Here is a 15,942-nt window from a genome sequence, read left to right on the forward strand (position 1 = left end):
GGGGATGTGGCACTTCAAATATAAAGTTCAGTGAGAGACAAAGGAAATGCCCGAGGGATACTGTTACACATTTTACACGTCCCTGTGGAAAAGGATCGCTGGTATGAAGTGATGATCACCGAACGGTGTCTTGACATGCAGATGAAGTTGAGGTTTATCTCCCTGAAGCAGTCAGAGGTGAAACAGAGGAGTCACGGAGCTGATGGGAAGAAGGAGTGAGTCAAGTTGAGATGAGGGAGGGAGTGAAAGGATGGAAAATGGAGAAGGTGGAAGATAATATGTGTGTGATCTTTTATTTTGAAGCTGTGTAAGCACTTGTGTTTTCATTTTTTTCTCATTATTTAATTGTATTTAACTTAAAGACTAAAATTAAGCTGAGCTAAGTCTGAGGGAAAACTTGCTCATGTTCTTTGCTGCCGCCGTGTTCACTGCAGCTGTGATTGTACTGCAGCTTTACAGTAAGTACATTAAAGGTCAAAAGGTCAAATATAAGTCTCTGTTGAATGAATACTGTGTAATATTAAAGGTCCTGCACGCCATCACAGGTGTTTTTAGTTTTAGACTTCTGCTCTGGGTACAGTTTGACAAACATACTGGGAACTGCATGAGGTCACTGATCTCCACATACCAATAGGAATGATGAGAGTCTATCTTATCACACCTGAACAGGTGCAGGTAGAGCGTGATGGAGGTTTCAGTAACACCGTTTTACAGCCTGCACTGTAGTGAACCAAAGTCTAAGGCATGTCAGTGAAAACACCTGAGGGTGGATCATTGATTCATTTGAAATGTATTTTTCTGTAACAACTAAAGCACAACATAAACTGAAATGATGAACAGCGGCAGCTCCAGACTGTTCTTCTTTTAGAGGAGCCCAGTATATTTACTTTTTTCACTTGATCATATATTTATATTATAAATACTCCCACTACTTCAGTCTTTGAGTTTATCCTCCGCACGGCAGAAGAACCTTTTAACCTTGATGATTTGTGAAGGAAACGTCTTGCTATCAGAGGAGCTGCTGGGCTGTGATTGGAGGAGAGAGGCGTGTTCACCTCAGGAATGTAGCGCTCAGGTGGAGAGAGAGAGAGAGAGAGAGAGAGAGAGAGAGAGAGAGAGAGAGACACTCCCTCACCGCGCTCACACAGCCGAGGACGGTGCTGCGCCGCCGGGGACTCTCTGCGCTCTTCACCGGGCTTTGCTGCTGGACTCTGGTCGCACATCGGAGCTCTCTGGACTGAGAGGAGGGCCAGAGGGAGAAGAGAGGACGCAGGTACCGGAGCTACCTGCTGCAGGACTGAGCCAGACACTCACCTGCCTGGAGGCGACAGTAAGACTCGGACACATTGTACACCGTTTGTCCATGTGGGACAAGAGGGATGTGAACCACAGCTGGTGGTTATTACTGTAAAGAAGAGACAGAGAAAGAACCTCGTGTCAAATTTCCCTTCACTTGTTTTTGCACCTGAATGTGCAACAGAAGATGCGTCTCTTTTTTTCTTACACTTTGCTTGTCCAGAGAGACAAAAGTGATGAGATGTGTTCAGGGAACTAACACAGCTGTTTGGATGGAGAAGTTCTGCAGCTGAGAGAGAGAAAGAAGAGAAGAGAGGAAGTTACTTTAAAGTGTCTTTTAAAAAAGAAAAATAAGAATTAGAAGAGGACGAAGAAACCCCCCCCCCCCCCCCCCCCAGGAGAGAGTTGGACATGGAGGGCGTTGGGTCTGAAGTCTGTGTGTCGGAGCAGCCTGCAGCTGGGATGCGCTGTGCATTTGAGCCGCGACGTTTCACGCCATGATACGGGAACCAAACAGCACCTGACCGCGAATGTAACATACCTGAACCCAATCCACAAGGCTCGACCATGTCCTCACTTCTGACCAGGTAAGGCTCTCACTCTGCACGTGTCTCTGGTGAAGGTTTCTGGGAGGTTTGCATGAGAAGGGATTTAGCGTGATGCAGAAGTTTTCCAGTCTTGATGGGAGGTGATAAATTCCAGAGACAGGTTGACTTTTAGTTTTTTCCTGAGCGGTGGCTGTTTGTTCTCTGATTGAGCTGCATTTCTTTGAGAAATGTGTGGAGGCTTTAAATATTTACCTTGAGTTATTTTGCTTGCAAGGAGCTGCAAAGCCTTGAAATGTTCTTGCAGTACAGTGAAGGATGGGAGGTGATAAATTCCAGGGACAGTTGAGTTTTTTTTTTTTTAAAGCTGTTTGTTCAGTGGCTCATTTCATTACAAGAGCTGCAGGGGAAAAAAAAAGTGCTTCATGTTGTGGCTTCACACACTTTAACCAAGTTGTTTTGCAGTTTTGTCAGAGCACTTATTTGACTTTTCCATGAGAGAAACTTGACTTGAAGCAGCTCAGTTAATCCTGCAGCTGCCTGTGGAGCGTGTGCGTTTTCTCTGGGGGCAGAAGTCATATCCAGTCTGCTGTAGGCTACTTCCTGCCAGTGGGTGAGGTAATCCTCCTGCCATATCTGCCATATTGCAACTCCTGGCTCCTACATTCCACCCATCCCTCTACACCACCTTTATCTCTTAAATGTCACCGGCTATAAATACCCTGCTCATATTTTATCTAATCCCATCCCTGCAACAGAGAGCACAAACACAGGCGGCTGCAGAGGGTGTGAATCGTTGCTGCGACCGTACATTAAGTTTTTTGATTCTCCTAAATCTGTATCTTAATAGAAATAAATTTAGATTGACCTCTCCTGGTCCTCGTTTCCATTTGGTGACATTTCCACACTCTGCACTCAAGATGTTCAAGTGTGATTTTCTCTTCTGTGTGTCTGTCGGACGGACTGGTCAGAAAGACAGAGATTTGGCTCAGGGCACCATCCCTGTCCCTCTGATATCTCTTTGGAGGGAATGTTTGTTTGGGAAGGAGCCACCAGCCCCATGAACGCTTTAATCTACTTACCGTGGAACACTGAGCATATAGCTTCAAAAGGAGGACTCTAATTTGGTGTTACACGCAGTAATGTCACTTTCTCCTGCGGGGAGGAATTTCAATTCATTTCTGCCTTGTGGATGTGAACTTTTAACTCTGGAGAAGCCATCAGTGTTTTTACTGACTCTTTGTGAAGTGTCTATTCCCTCCAGCGACCCCTAACCCCTGTAGAGCCCCAAACTTATTTTATTTTTATTTAGAAAATTGCTTTTATTTCACACACTCAAAGCTGAGGTAGTGCGTTTCTTTGTAGTGAATTGTTCATTTTTTACAGATGTGCCATGACAGGCACATACCATAATAGGCCCCAGATGCGTACACAGCCTCTGATCCACAATACAGTCAGAACATAGTTTTTTAAGCTCCAAATTTGCACCAGCTCAGCCTGAACTGAACATACAGTTACTGAGGTTATGGTAGCGCATTGAGGCTGACTCCAGGTAAAATTAATTCATCCACAAGTACAGAAAGTCTCATTTCTGTCATTTTGGTAATGTGCTTCACTGTAAGTGCTATGACACCCATAAGCCTCAGACAGTGTTGGAGAAGAAGCCAACATGAAGCAGTGAACAAGCTTCATTTGTTTCAGTCGGGAACTAAACGCTGCGACACGGCAGCTGAATTCATCAAGAACTGACCCACAATCTGAAAGAGAATTGATTTAAGTCGCTTCATTAATTTAACAAACTCACATAAACTCTAACAATTCAAAACCTGCAGTTCCACAACGTGAGTAACAGAAGGAAAACACCTGGTGAAAACCACAGCTGTATCTCAGTTGCTTAAGCTGAGGAACATGGAAGCTTTTTAACGCTCATCCACACACCGTTTCCAGGTTACTTTGAGTCAGGTCCTGGTCTTGATGCACTTGATTCACCGAGCCCTGTTCTCCCTCTGAAAGAAAACAGTGAAGTCAGGCGGTGATCTCACTGATGGACACGGTCTGGTTTCAAGGTTCAGTCAGATAAGACTTTACTGCCCGGTGTTTGTGTCTCTCTGCACGAACCCGATGAAAAGCTCGTACTTGTGCTGTTTCAAACCTTTTATTTCCAAGGAGGATTAAGGTTGTGGTTTTATCCATTTAGTGTCTTTCTCCGTCTGTCAGCGTGATGTTTTAAAACCCTCTGAAAGAATTTCCATGAAATTTGATGGACACATCGGCTTTGTGCCAAGGAACAATTGATTTGGATTTGGTGGCGATCCAGATCTGGGATTTCTGCCATTGGGCCATTAGTGTTTTTTACCTGTAATTATGAAACCGATGGAGACAGAAACTTGACTCCCAATCCTGCGGGGCACGTTCGCAGGTTCAATAAAAAACTATTTTTATTTAGCTTCAGTGCAAGGTGTAATGTGTTTGGGTGTAAAATCTAGACATTCACTGTTGAAGCCGTGCGCCTTGGAGAAGAAGTGATTCCCTTCACTTGTCTCTGCTTTTTAATGTTTAAAAATGTTGCTCAGAGTTCATGATGTTTGTTATTTTTTGTCACTTGCATGCATGTCTTCATGTTTCTCATGTTGTGAGACCATGACTGTAGATGACCCGAGAGGCTCTGCTTCAGTCAGAGTGGCTGTGAAAAGATAATCTCATAATCCCTGAGGTATGACGGTGTACCAAGTTTGTTCTCCCTGTCGTGGAAGGAGCAAGTGAAGTGAAGCGAAACGAGGGGAAGGGAAAGGAAGGGAAGGGACCATAGTTGAGCAAGAGGCTGAGTCTAGACATTATGGCAACAGCAAAACCAACAACACGATACCGATGTTTGCCTTTCATTTAGTGATTCACCTCAGCCCTCTTTGGGTGTTTTGTCCAAACATACAATTGTATTTCATTTCTTTTCTCTAAAATGTTTTACTACATCTTCAAGTGAAGCAGCTGCTGAGGCACAAAGACCTTCCACTTGCGTTCAAAGAGGCTGGTTTTGTTAATGCGGGCCACAGAGCGCTCGATTGTTGCTGCCTCATTCATAGTCAATACAGATCCAGGGGTCAGAGCTGACCCCCGGGCCTTCACACCGAACATCTGTTAAAGGTTGCGTCAATTCATTCAGCAGCGCGCTCCATATAACCATCAGACCCTCCACCAGGCTCTCCCAAATTCTGGGTGGGTCACAGCTAAATCTCTTGGCGGGTCAAAGGTCAAGACTGGCCCCTGGTTGGAAGACGTATTGCTTTTCCAAACTCTGTGGGTGTGCCGACAATTGTAAAAAGAACGCCTACAGGTCACCATACAGAAACACTTAGACTGAGATCCCACACGAAGAAGCCAGAGGAGCAGAGACCTTCAGTCAGGTGTCTCCGCTGTTGACGTGACTCGCACCTTCCCGCAGGTCAGAGGACACATTCTCACCTGCCGTGCACTCTAACCAGCGCAGCACAATAGCCTCAATGTAGCTGCATGATAACAGCATGGGACTGTTGTTTATTTGTGCAGGGTGGGAACGTGAGAGCTACCTGTCAGGGTGTGTTTAAGGAAAGGTGTGTGAGTTCAGTCACGTTACAGAGGAATTATAAAGGGTGGGGAGAGTTTCACCTCCGCTCAGGAAGCTTAGTTGAAGGTTATGTCACCTGTCTGACTGTCTGTGTGTGGACTGAAGTATCAGTGATTGTTTCTGCCAAAGCTGCAAAATCCTTTTTTTATTAAATTTATAATTATTCTAATAAAAGAAAATATTTAGACATTCTTCATCGAGATCTGCATCAAATTACAGAGTAATAGGAAAGATATTCATGAAGACAGCTACATCGTTCAAAACTGATCTATTTAATCAATTAATCGATTTAAACATTTGATTAATAAAGTATCAGCAAATAGAGATAAATCATTTAAAGTTTCCACAGCCCAAAGTGACGTCTTCACATGTCTTCTTGTGTCCAACACCAAACAATATTCATTGGAGAATTAATTAATTAATTTCCTGTCCATCAACTGATCCATTAAAGGATTAATCATCGCAATCTACAAAAGATCCTTGAAGGTTAAAGCTTCACAGAGTTTGCAGTTGGACACACAGCTTAGTGGGAAAACTAATGATTATCTTCATTACTGATCATCTGCTGAGTGATTTTTATTAATCAATCAGTCATTTTGTTTATAAAAGGTGATATCTTCAGATTTGTTTATTATATCTGACCAACAGTCTGAAATAAGATTATATCTTTTGTTAATATGAATCAGAAACCGGCAGAAAATCCTCATGTTTGAGAATCTGGAACCAGAGAACAATTCAAAACGTCAGTGAGTAATTGATTAGTTATTTTTAAGGGGAATGGTCATTTTTGAATTTTGATAATATTTCGATGAATCGTTCAGCCCTTTCATGTTAATGTAACTTTTCATCCGACATAATTTATTCACCAACTTGCATCAATAAAATCATTAGAGTTTAGATTCAGCAAAGTTTTATCGAACGATTCATTAGCGTTAAATCTGTCTGTTTATGAAACATCCATTTTCAAATAAAAGCTCATAGAGACGACGGTTCCAGCCTCATTCTCAGTGGTGTTTGTTTAATCATTAAGGTGCTTTAGTGGCGTTTGTGTTGGGTGTGGCTGGTGTTTTTTCACGAGAGCGACTAATGTCAGTCAAAATAAACAACTGGTCTCATATTGATTAAAGCCATTTCCCTCTCCCTGCCCCGGAGCTATTCACTAATGTGCTGCTATAGTCTTAATGAGTGCAGGAGGAGGCGGGCTGACCCCTGCTCACCTCTGTAAGGGCCCCTGTAGCGAGGGGGCCAACCAGTCAGTGACCGGAGCTGCTGTCTTTTCATGTTCAAAAACTGAAGCCAAACATCGAGTGAAACTGAGAGAAGTGACTTCATGTTTTTTTTTTTTTTTGGATGACTTCAGTCCAAAGCGTTCGTATGTGTAACTTTGCTTTTATGAAATTACCACTGATGATCACACACACTCAAAACAGTCGCTGCTGGTCATCTGTGAAAACAATTCACCTGTTTGTTTTAACTAAAGTAGTAAAAAAATAAGTTGCTCAGTCCATTTAATAACTGAATCTTCATCAGATCAAACATATTGTCACATTATAAAGTTAATTTACTGCAGACACAGACATTTGAAGTCATGTTTCTGTCCTTCCAGTCTAACTCCAGTGTTCCCGCTCTTTCTTTTAGCTCTGTGTTTGGTCTCCACCAGCTCCTGAGGGAAATCTCTGGCTCTTCAGCTGCTAAACGCTGCACTATGTTCACCAGCTGCTCTCTACCTGTGTCTGTCTGTTTGCTGCTGAGACCAGCGAGAGTGAACCAAATCAATAAAGTTACCAGCTGTGAAACACGCTGTCGAGCTGAGGGGAGCTACAGAGGTGGCTGATCTGCTGTTTATACAAATATATTGATTATAGCAGTTTTAATCAATCCCAAAACCTAATATTTGTAATGTAAAACATCTTCTCAAAAATGTATCGGTGAAATATTCACAGACCAAAATACCTGATCTCGCACTATAACATCCGCTTGTTGTGACTGAATCATTGTCAAGCTGGTTTCTGGTTGTGTCCCTCTCAGCTCTTTGGTTAAGGTCAGACACAGATCCTGGTCTGGTTTAATACAGGAAAAGTTCACAGTGACTTGAGGCACGTGTTTATTATCATTTAACCAAAGCCAACAATCTTCCCCTAACCTGAACCAGTGCGCTTCATAATTGAATGATATATAAACATAATTTAAAGCAGCTGAGTCTGGATTTAGTTCCATCAAAGTTACACTATCAGGATGAGGTAAAGGAGTGCAGGCTGTTCCCACGCAGTTAAACATGGACAAAAAAATAATGAATTACATGACTCAGGCACTTTTTTAAGATTCTGCCAATTGATTAATTGTAGAGAAATTCCACCTTGATACTGTAACGATATGTGAAAATGATGAGCACAAGTGTTTCAGCTGAACTGTGTGAGATGTTAAAGCAAACACACGATGCTCCTTTAGTCAAAATACAATCTATGTGCGAATGAGAGAAGCAGTTGCATCGGTCGGGATCGTGTGCTGTCGGCCTGTTTCGGTCAGCGCGACCTTCCTTGTTCCTTTAGATGTTTTTTCCCCATGTAAGGCCAGGACGGGAGCTCGGGTCTCCGAAGGGAAGGGCTGCTCAACCGAGTGTGAGGGAGATGTGTATCGTTTAATTGGACAGGGCAGCTACTGACCTGGGACTGAGCCAGAAGTCAGTCCCAAAAGCTTTGGACCAGCTCTGTGTTTATGGCTCGGGGAGAGATAAGAGAGACGCAACAGACTGAGAGAGAGAGATGTCTGGAAGCTGACGAAGTGAGATGTGAGAGAGGAGGGCAGGGTGAAGGAAATGGAGACGATTAAGTCGGTGTAACTCTCCAAAATATCTTTTCCTTAGAGTGCGATAATGAAAATGACACGTCCCCATCACAGAACTGAGCCTCAAACGTCTGACACGCTGTGGCTGTCAGCGAAGCAGTGCCAGGAAGCGATCAGAGAGAGGGGCTTTCCAAGAATCACCGGCACTTGTCCTGTGATGAGTCAGAGGCAGAGACAGACGGAGAATCGGCGGCTCACAGTTGCCTCGTCGTGTTTGCCCCGGAGGTAAAGACGGAGATGAGGCAGCGAGTAAAACAAACACAACAGACACTCAACACAAGGCTCAGTGGAGGTCTTATCTGGTAGCAGCTCACAAGTGGCTCACTGTGTTGATACTAGAGCTCAGAGTTGCTTTTGACACGGTCTCCACGTGCTGCTGTTTGGTCTCAAAATACAGCCACTGTTGTCAAGTGAGGTCGTGGATCGCACATGATGTTTATTCTGCAATCAGAGCTGAGTATTTGCTCCAGGAGAGCTGATCTCCAAGGTCGTCATTATTTCCCCTAATTGATATGAAGCTGGTTCAAACTCAAAGTGATCGACTGTCAAACTGATTCAGTGATTGTGCTTGACAGCATCAAATCAGTCCTTCACACTGATCCGCCGGTGGCTCAGTCATGACAAACTCATTCTGTGCAGACAGACGTATTTAAAACCCAAAGAACTTTTCCCTTTCCATTTCATGTGTGGTGCAGCTATAAAATCATTTTATAGCTTGATTATTTCACTCAATATAAAAAATTTTACATCCACTTTCCAGCTTTTTACCTTGGGAATGAACATTTTTTACCCTCAATGTTTTTAAATGTCAAAGAAAGAAAGGGTTCTGAGTCTTTTTCCAACTCAACTAAAGTGAACAAATGTGAAAATCTTCTTCCAGTGGTTCTCACCACCACCAGCTGTGACCACCAGCTAGTTTCAAATAGTGAGTAACTAAATCCGGTTGCACCATTAAAACAGGTTGTTAGGAAACATCTGTTGCTCTGTCCAACAATTCAAAAGCAAAAACAGAAAGTCACTGCAGCATCACAAGCTGTAACAAGGGCCAAACAATAGATTATACAATAGACAACAGCACAACTGGCCATATGTTACCAAGCTGACATTAGCATTGTCATTGTTAGCTTCGTAAACTGGGTGTGAATAAGTGCACAAGCTCTAGTTTGTGTGGTGCAACTCTTTTTTAATGTAGTGACCTGATGCAACTGGATATTTATTCCAACTGAGCTTTTATTCAGATTATGAGTGAAATAAAAAGGCTTCATGTAAATGCGGCAGGTGATACTGATCTTCTAGCATCTTTATATTTGAGGTTGTAAACACCTTGACTCTCAGATTTTCCTTGATGTTCATCACAATTATAGGAGAAAAGCTGATCGACAGAAAATGAAAGGAATTGCTGTGGAGATATTTTTAATTATTTTGCGGTTTGCGTCTTGCAGGGGGCTTTTTTTTGTTGCAGAGAATTGATTGAGGAAGTTGTATTTATTTGTGTTGTTGTCCTCTGGGTTGGCGGGGAAGGAGAGTCGGGGGAGGGGTTGTTGTTTTGTGTGGTATGTGTATGTTTATGGAAATGATAAAACTGCAGTGCACTTTTATCAGCATCGTTTTGTGTAACTGGGGTCAACAGTTGGACAGGAGGTGATGAGGGGGGAGGTTGGATCCAGTGAGCCGAGCGGTCCCTCCCTCTTGGGCTATGTGGGATTTAATAAGACACTGTTGGGGTGGGTGAGAGGACTGGGCGGGGGGAATTAATGATACTTGCTGGATGGGGGGGCATTCCTGACCTTGGCTCCTGCCCACAGGGGTTCGCAGTAGCATAGCAGCTTATTTGTGGATATTATCAATGACCTAAAGACCTCTGCTGTTTGAAGTGTCAGTCGCGTCTTTTCTTTCAGTTTCCTCGCTTGTCCTCTCTTTCCGCCTCTCGAACAGCTCTGCTGCGACGGCTTCTACATCTTCACTTCTGTGTTTGTGCCTTCGTGTGTGTGTAATGTGGAAAACGACGAGGGTGATGTCACCATGCGACTGACGGCAGTTGTTTCTCTCCATGTCTCCAGGAAGCTGACTCTGTGCCAGGCCCTGACCTTTGTCCTGCTGCTGCTCGCTCCCGTCTGCCTGTCCTCCCCGCAGAGTGTAAGTCCCACCAGCCCATGTCAACACAAGTCAGTGCACGGCCTCCACACTAATGCCTCCGCTCAGTCTCAAAACCTCGGACTATTTTGACCCTGGATTGATTGTTAACCACAGCTCTTTTTACATGATGTAACCCTCTGCAGTGGGAACTTTGTAATAAGCCAATCATGACGAGTTTCCATGAGATTGTCCGCGATTGCTCAAAATCATTTTTAAACTGAACCAAACTTTGGCTGCAGCTAACGCTTAGTTTCATTACTGATTAACCTGCTCTCAAGAAAATAGTGAAAAAAAATGCCAATGCCATCGTCACAAAATCTGATCTGACGTCTTCAAATGTCAAACACAAGCCAAAGATATTCAGTTCACTCTCATACATAACATGACAAATCCATGGCACCTGAGAATATGTATGTGTTACTAAAACTAATCCATTAGTAAATAACCAAAATAGTTTCTTTTAAATAGTTCATTTTTCTGTGGATGGACTTATCAATGAATCGATTGTATGAGCTGAAGCCCGAAGGAAGTTTAAAGTTACTTTAGTTCATTCTTTGGTCTTTAAAGGGCAGGAGAACAAACCACAGACATTATGGACGTATTGTAAAGTTGTTGTGGCTAACATGTTGCCTATCTTCACATCAGGCACATGGAGCTGCATCAGCATCCAAACTGAGTCCAACAACTCTGACACTTTAGCTGCCACACGTTCCACTTTCTTCACCAGCTAGTCGTTAACTTTGTCTGTGGAAAAATGTGAAAACTCTGGGGATGTGTTGTAGTCTGGACGGCCAGAAACAGAGACCTCTGGAAACGGTGACGTAGACACCCAAGGTTCCTCCCTGATTGGGTCTTATCAGTCTTTCATGTTGCACATTCTCATTAGATTCACTGTTAATATGAGAACATTTGTTTGATAACGTAATTAAAGTTTACAGGAGGCTTAACCGATGTCCTTAATTAACTATCTTTGAATTCTTACAACAGAGCTTTAAGTTTACTTACATGGATTTCTTTGAGGGGTTCACAGCAGGTCACTCAGCTGCCATAACTTCAACCTTTGTGTTGTGTTGTGCAAATATACAAAGCTAATAGCTGGATGATGGTGTTTCAACAAGTGGCACCACGCTGCATTTACACACCGGGCCTTATAGACCTAGTCCTAACCTGCCAGGGCCCGGGGCCATTTCCCACAGCCTCCCCACTTTTTCCTGCCTCCACCTCTTTTTCTTCTTCTTCTATATTTGACAGAGTTAAATGTTGTGATTAAGATAATTTGTGTGTGGAGAAAATTCTGCTCTCAGGTTCCACAGAGGAAAATCCTGCTCATTTAGGTAATAAACCAATCACAGCCCCTTTGACCAGCGTCAGATGTCAGCGGCTCTGCTGATCGCTGAGGTCAGGGAGCGTGCTGATTGGATTGTTTTTGCAGCAGCAGCGTGTTTGTCTTCTGATGGTATTTTGCCTTGGAAATGGTGGCGTTTCCTACGAGCCGGCATCCTCTCGGTCTCTCCATGCTCTGATTGCTTCTGCACTGCATTTTCTCCTCCAACCGCAGCGTCCATCTTTCATCGCTGTTTGTCTTGTTGTCAGACAGACACCCCCCCCCTCAAACCTTCCCCCAGGCCCGGCTGGAATAACCAGACATAGACAGAGATGCCCCCAGCCCGCTCCATCACATCAAACACAGGAATGTAGTGGAAGGTCAACACACTCAAGTCCTGTTTTCTTTTTCTGTTTTTAGGAAAAACTAAAAGTCAGAAATGTCATTTAAACAAAAATAATGACTCAGAAGAAAAAAAAATCATGTCACTTTGAGAAGCTGTTTTAGATCAAGCAGATAACTGGAAGATTTTCTGCATTCAGTCATCAACGCAGCTGCACTGGCAACGTCTCCGCTGTCAACATGTGGTCACTTCAAGATGAGCACGGGACAAACAGAACAAATGTGTCAGGAAATGCCAAATGCTGAACTAAGAGCTGGTTGTAACTGGCTGCATTTCTCCTTTTAGCCAAAGAATTGTGTTTACAAAGGGCCTGCAGCAGAGTCATGTTACTGACTTACTCAGTTTTATAACTTTATAACATATGACACCCTCTATCTTTAACCGCTCCCTTTAGACAAGAAAAAACCTTTTTAATGAAAGAAGCAGCAATAGAACTAGAACTGCTGCTGCCAGTAGTAAGAGTAGAGCTTCTGTATCTCAGAGAGCTAGTGCCTCCGTCACAGCTGGACAAACCCCTTGCAGCATAAACACTCAATTTAAATTTGACATTGAAAGCTTGTTCAGATTTACACACTTGTTTAATTATTCTTTAATTATATATTTGTTGATTTAAATCATAATTGTGGCTAATTTCACACCAAATTATAGGCCGTGTGTGTGTTTCTGCAACATTTAAGATCGCTTTTTGCAGAACGCCATATGGACATTCTTCACTATAAATTATGGAAATGTTTTAAGGTGATCAGTACAGAGAGCTCAGCTGTATTATTGAAACCTTTAAAACAGACAAGTGACACATGTGGCAGATCAGTTTATTCAACATAGTTCAGTAGTTAAGGAGAAATAATGTCTCGCTCCTAAGAGATGTTAAAAAAACTTTTTTTAAATTTATGGACTTATTCCTCCCGAAAGCGTTATCACTGGCTCTTATCCTGACTTTTTACAGAACTTCATTGAATGTGTTCACAACAAAGAGCTATCGTGCTAACTAACAGCAAAAAAAGTAAATGATGATAATAATTGTTATTAAATCTAAAAATCATATAACGGACATATTGCATGAGATAATGAGCATATTATTGTGATTGCTCATGTAAACGTGGTCTCTGTCTTCACCAGCTGTCAGGTTGTTGCAGCCACGTCTGTCGGCTGCAGGAGGTCTGCTGACAGACAAGAGGCATGATGGGAAACTCTGTTCATCTGGTCTGTCTGACTCTTTACCTTCACCTTGAAGTCTCTCTGCTTCTCAAACATGAGAAGATTTTTTTCTCTCTCTCTCTCTCTGTTCATGTGAAGGAGGGGGGACGGGTGAATTGTAAAGGTCAAAGGTCACTTTCATTAATCTAGAATGCCAGCCCACCCCATCTCCAACTGTTATCAACGCTAATTTGACCAGCGGTAACACTAATGAGGGCGACCTCAGGTGACCCTGCCATGGAAAATGATGGAGAGTCGTAGCACAGGTCGCTCTCAGCTGTGTGTGTGTGTTGTGTGTGTGTGTGTGTGTGTGTGTGCATGTCTGACCAATTCTATTCTGAGTCACAAAGTCAGAAAGCCTCAGTCAGTCTCAGTTTTGTTTCCACCTGCTGTAACTACAGAGCTACAAGATGAACGTCAGCTCGGTCAGACTGACGTTAACAGTTAAAACTAAAACAACTTTTTGTTTCCAGGTTTTGAATGTTTGAATAGTTTCACTGAGATTCATTGGGATACAATATAAGAAAGATAATGGTATATGCAATATAGTAAAGGCAGCAGATTTCATTTAAAACACTCAGAGAAACCAAATCCTGCACGCTTAGATGGTGGGTCCAGGTGGGCGGGGCTTGGAGCGTGGTTGAGAGTGACGTTTTAGACACGAAATCAGATCAGTATTTGCCGTGAACCCCCCCCCTTTGCCTTTAAACCGGTACAACTTCTCCTCAGTACACTTGCTCACAGTTCTTCAGGTACTTGGTAAGTAGGTTGTTGCGGCAGCTTGGAGAACCTGCCACAGTTGTTCTGTGGATTTAGACTGTCTCAGTGTCTTCTGCCTCTTGATCCCAGACTGATGTTCAGGACTGTGGGGGCCAGACCATCTGTTGCAGTTAATCTGATGTAGGAACTGATGGAAGTCAGAAGTGAAGTGAATGGGAAAAACTCCAAGTTGTGATATGAAAATAAAAATGTCAGTAAGTGTTTTTAACAAGACAGCGGAGAGTCACACCCCACTGCTGCTGCTGTACAGTAGCTGATCTGATTACACAGCGGAGAATCCTGCTGCATGAATCTGCGTATTAACGAGGGAGGAGTCGTGAAAGGAGGACAAGTCGCATTAAATCGCGTTTGGTTCACGTTCTTACTCACATCTGGCCTCAGAGTCGATGCTCGTGTTGCGCAGCAGATACTTCAGATGACTCTGACTTCAGCTCCTCCTGATAGAAAGTCAGCTGGATTGTTTGAATGTGTGTGTGTGTAAAGAGTTAAAAGAGTGTGTGAGGCAGCTCCTGTTTGAGAAAGCTGTGGGAGCGCTGCCAGTTTCAGTCCTCCTCCAGGGCACAAACTCTGGAATGTGTTTGAGCAGCGCCATTGAGATTTCTCTAATCACTTTTATTGTTTGGCTCTGATGATCCTGATCCACCAGGCTCACAAGGTTTTTTTTTTTATTTATGTACCACCTAGTCTTTGAATAGATTTATCTGCCTGTTGAATTCATGGCTATAAATAATGTGGGTTTTGTTCGGCAGCACACACATACACACACTCCCCCCAACAAACTTTCACAAATGATATCCCATCATTCTGCCAACACTGTCTCTCTGTTTTCCACAATCACACACACACACACACACACACACACACACACACACACACACACACACACACACACACCAACACACACACGCAGGGATTGTGAGCTGCTGACAGTTGCCAGTTGCCACCTGACAGCTTTGAAATTGCAAGACAACACTGCAGAGTGATGCTGCAGAGTGATACCAGAGGAGCAGAGAGCCTTGTTCACCCTGTAGTTGTTAGTGTTTGCTCTCTCAGCTGATGAGGATCCGACTGTGCACAACTCCACAAGTAACTTTTCTGCTGCTTTGATGCTGCAGCAACAAAGTTTACACTGCTGACTGTTTTGTCCATCACTGTTTTTCTCTCCAGTTTTAGTCGGTTTTGTGGTCAGTTTTTTTTCTTTGTTTTCTTTAGATCAGTGCTACAAGAAATGAATATTAAAGTGGAGGTTGAATATATTTCACGTGTTTAAGTGTACACTTCATTTTGAATATTTTTACCGCTTTATCTTACTGTCAAACAGCCACCTACCCATAGCTCTGTCTGACTCAAAGTGGAGTAATACAGTGCGCGTCATAGGTGCACCTTTGTGTAATAATACGGTTCAACAGTTCACAAACTGTAGTAAAGGCCTCTAAGTCGCAACAGCTAATTCCACTTTTTCTAGTGTGTTGTTTTTCTGTCTGGTTGCCCATTAAAATGTTCCACTGAGAAGATACTGTCTTTTAAAGGGAAGTTTGTTTGAGGTATTTGTGAAGTGTGTTTTCCTTGATTGACAGGTGTCTCAGTCTCAATCTCAGCAACACACTTCGTTATGAAATTGTGTTGTGGTTGCTGATGATGATGTCAACATTAAAGTGGTTGTGTGTGTGTCTCTCTGTCTCTCTCTCTCTCTGTTGTTCTCTCTCTGTCTCTCTCTCTCTCTCTCTCTCTCTCTCTCTCTCTCTCTTTCTCTCTCTCTCTCTCTCTCTCTCTCTCTCTCTCTCTCTCTCTCTCTCTCTCTCTCTCTCTGGTCCGT

At 43.1% G+C, this 15,942-nt stretch overlaps 1 protein-coding gene across 1 annotated transcript in view; it reads left to right on the plus strand.

The window, feature by feature from the left end:
- Positions 1-1,132: 1,132 nt before the first annotated feature.
- The window catches only part of adamtsl5 (ADAMTS like 5), a 31,747-nt gene continuing 16,937 nt past the window's right edge, over positions 1,133-15,942 (plus strand). Inside the window, exons 1-2 of the mRNA XM_056372400.1 lie at positions 1,133-1,883; positions 10,347-10,422. Of these exons, the coding sequence (XP_056228375.1) occupies positions 1,864-1,883; positions 10,347-10,422 (96 nt within the window). The 5' untranslated portion in view covers positions 1,133-1,863. The remainder of the gene's footprint in view (positions 1,884-10,346; positions 10,423-15,942) is intronic.

This window comes from Seriola aureovittata, chromosome 1 (assembly GCF_021018895.1).
Source record: "Seriola aureovittata isolate HTS-2021-v1 ecotype China chromosome 1, ASM2101889v1, whole genome shotgun sequence".
In the NCBI taxonomy this organism is placed as follows: Eukaryota; Metazoa; Chordata; class Actinopteri; order Carangiformes; family Carangidae; genus Seriola; species Seriola aureovittata.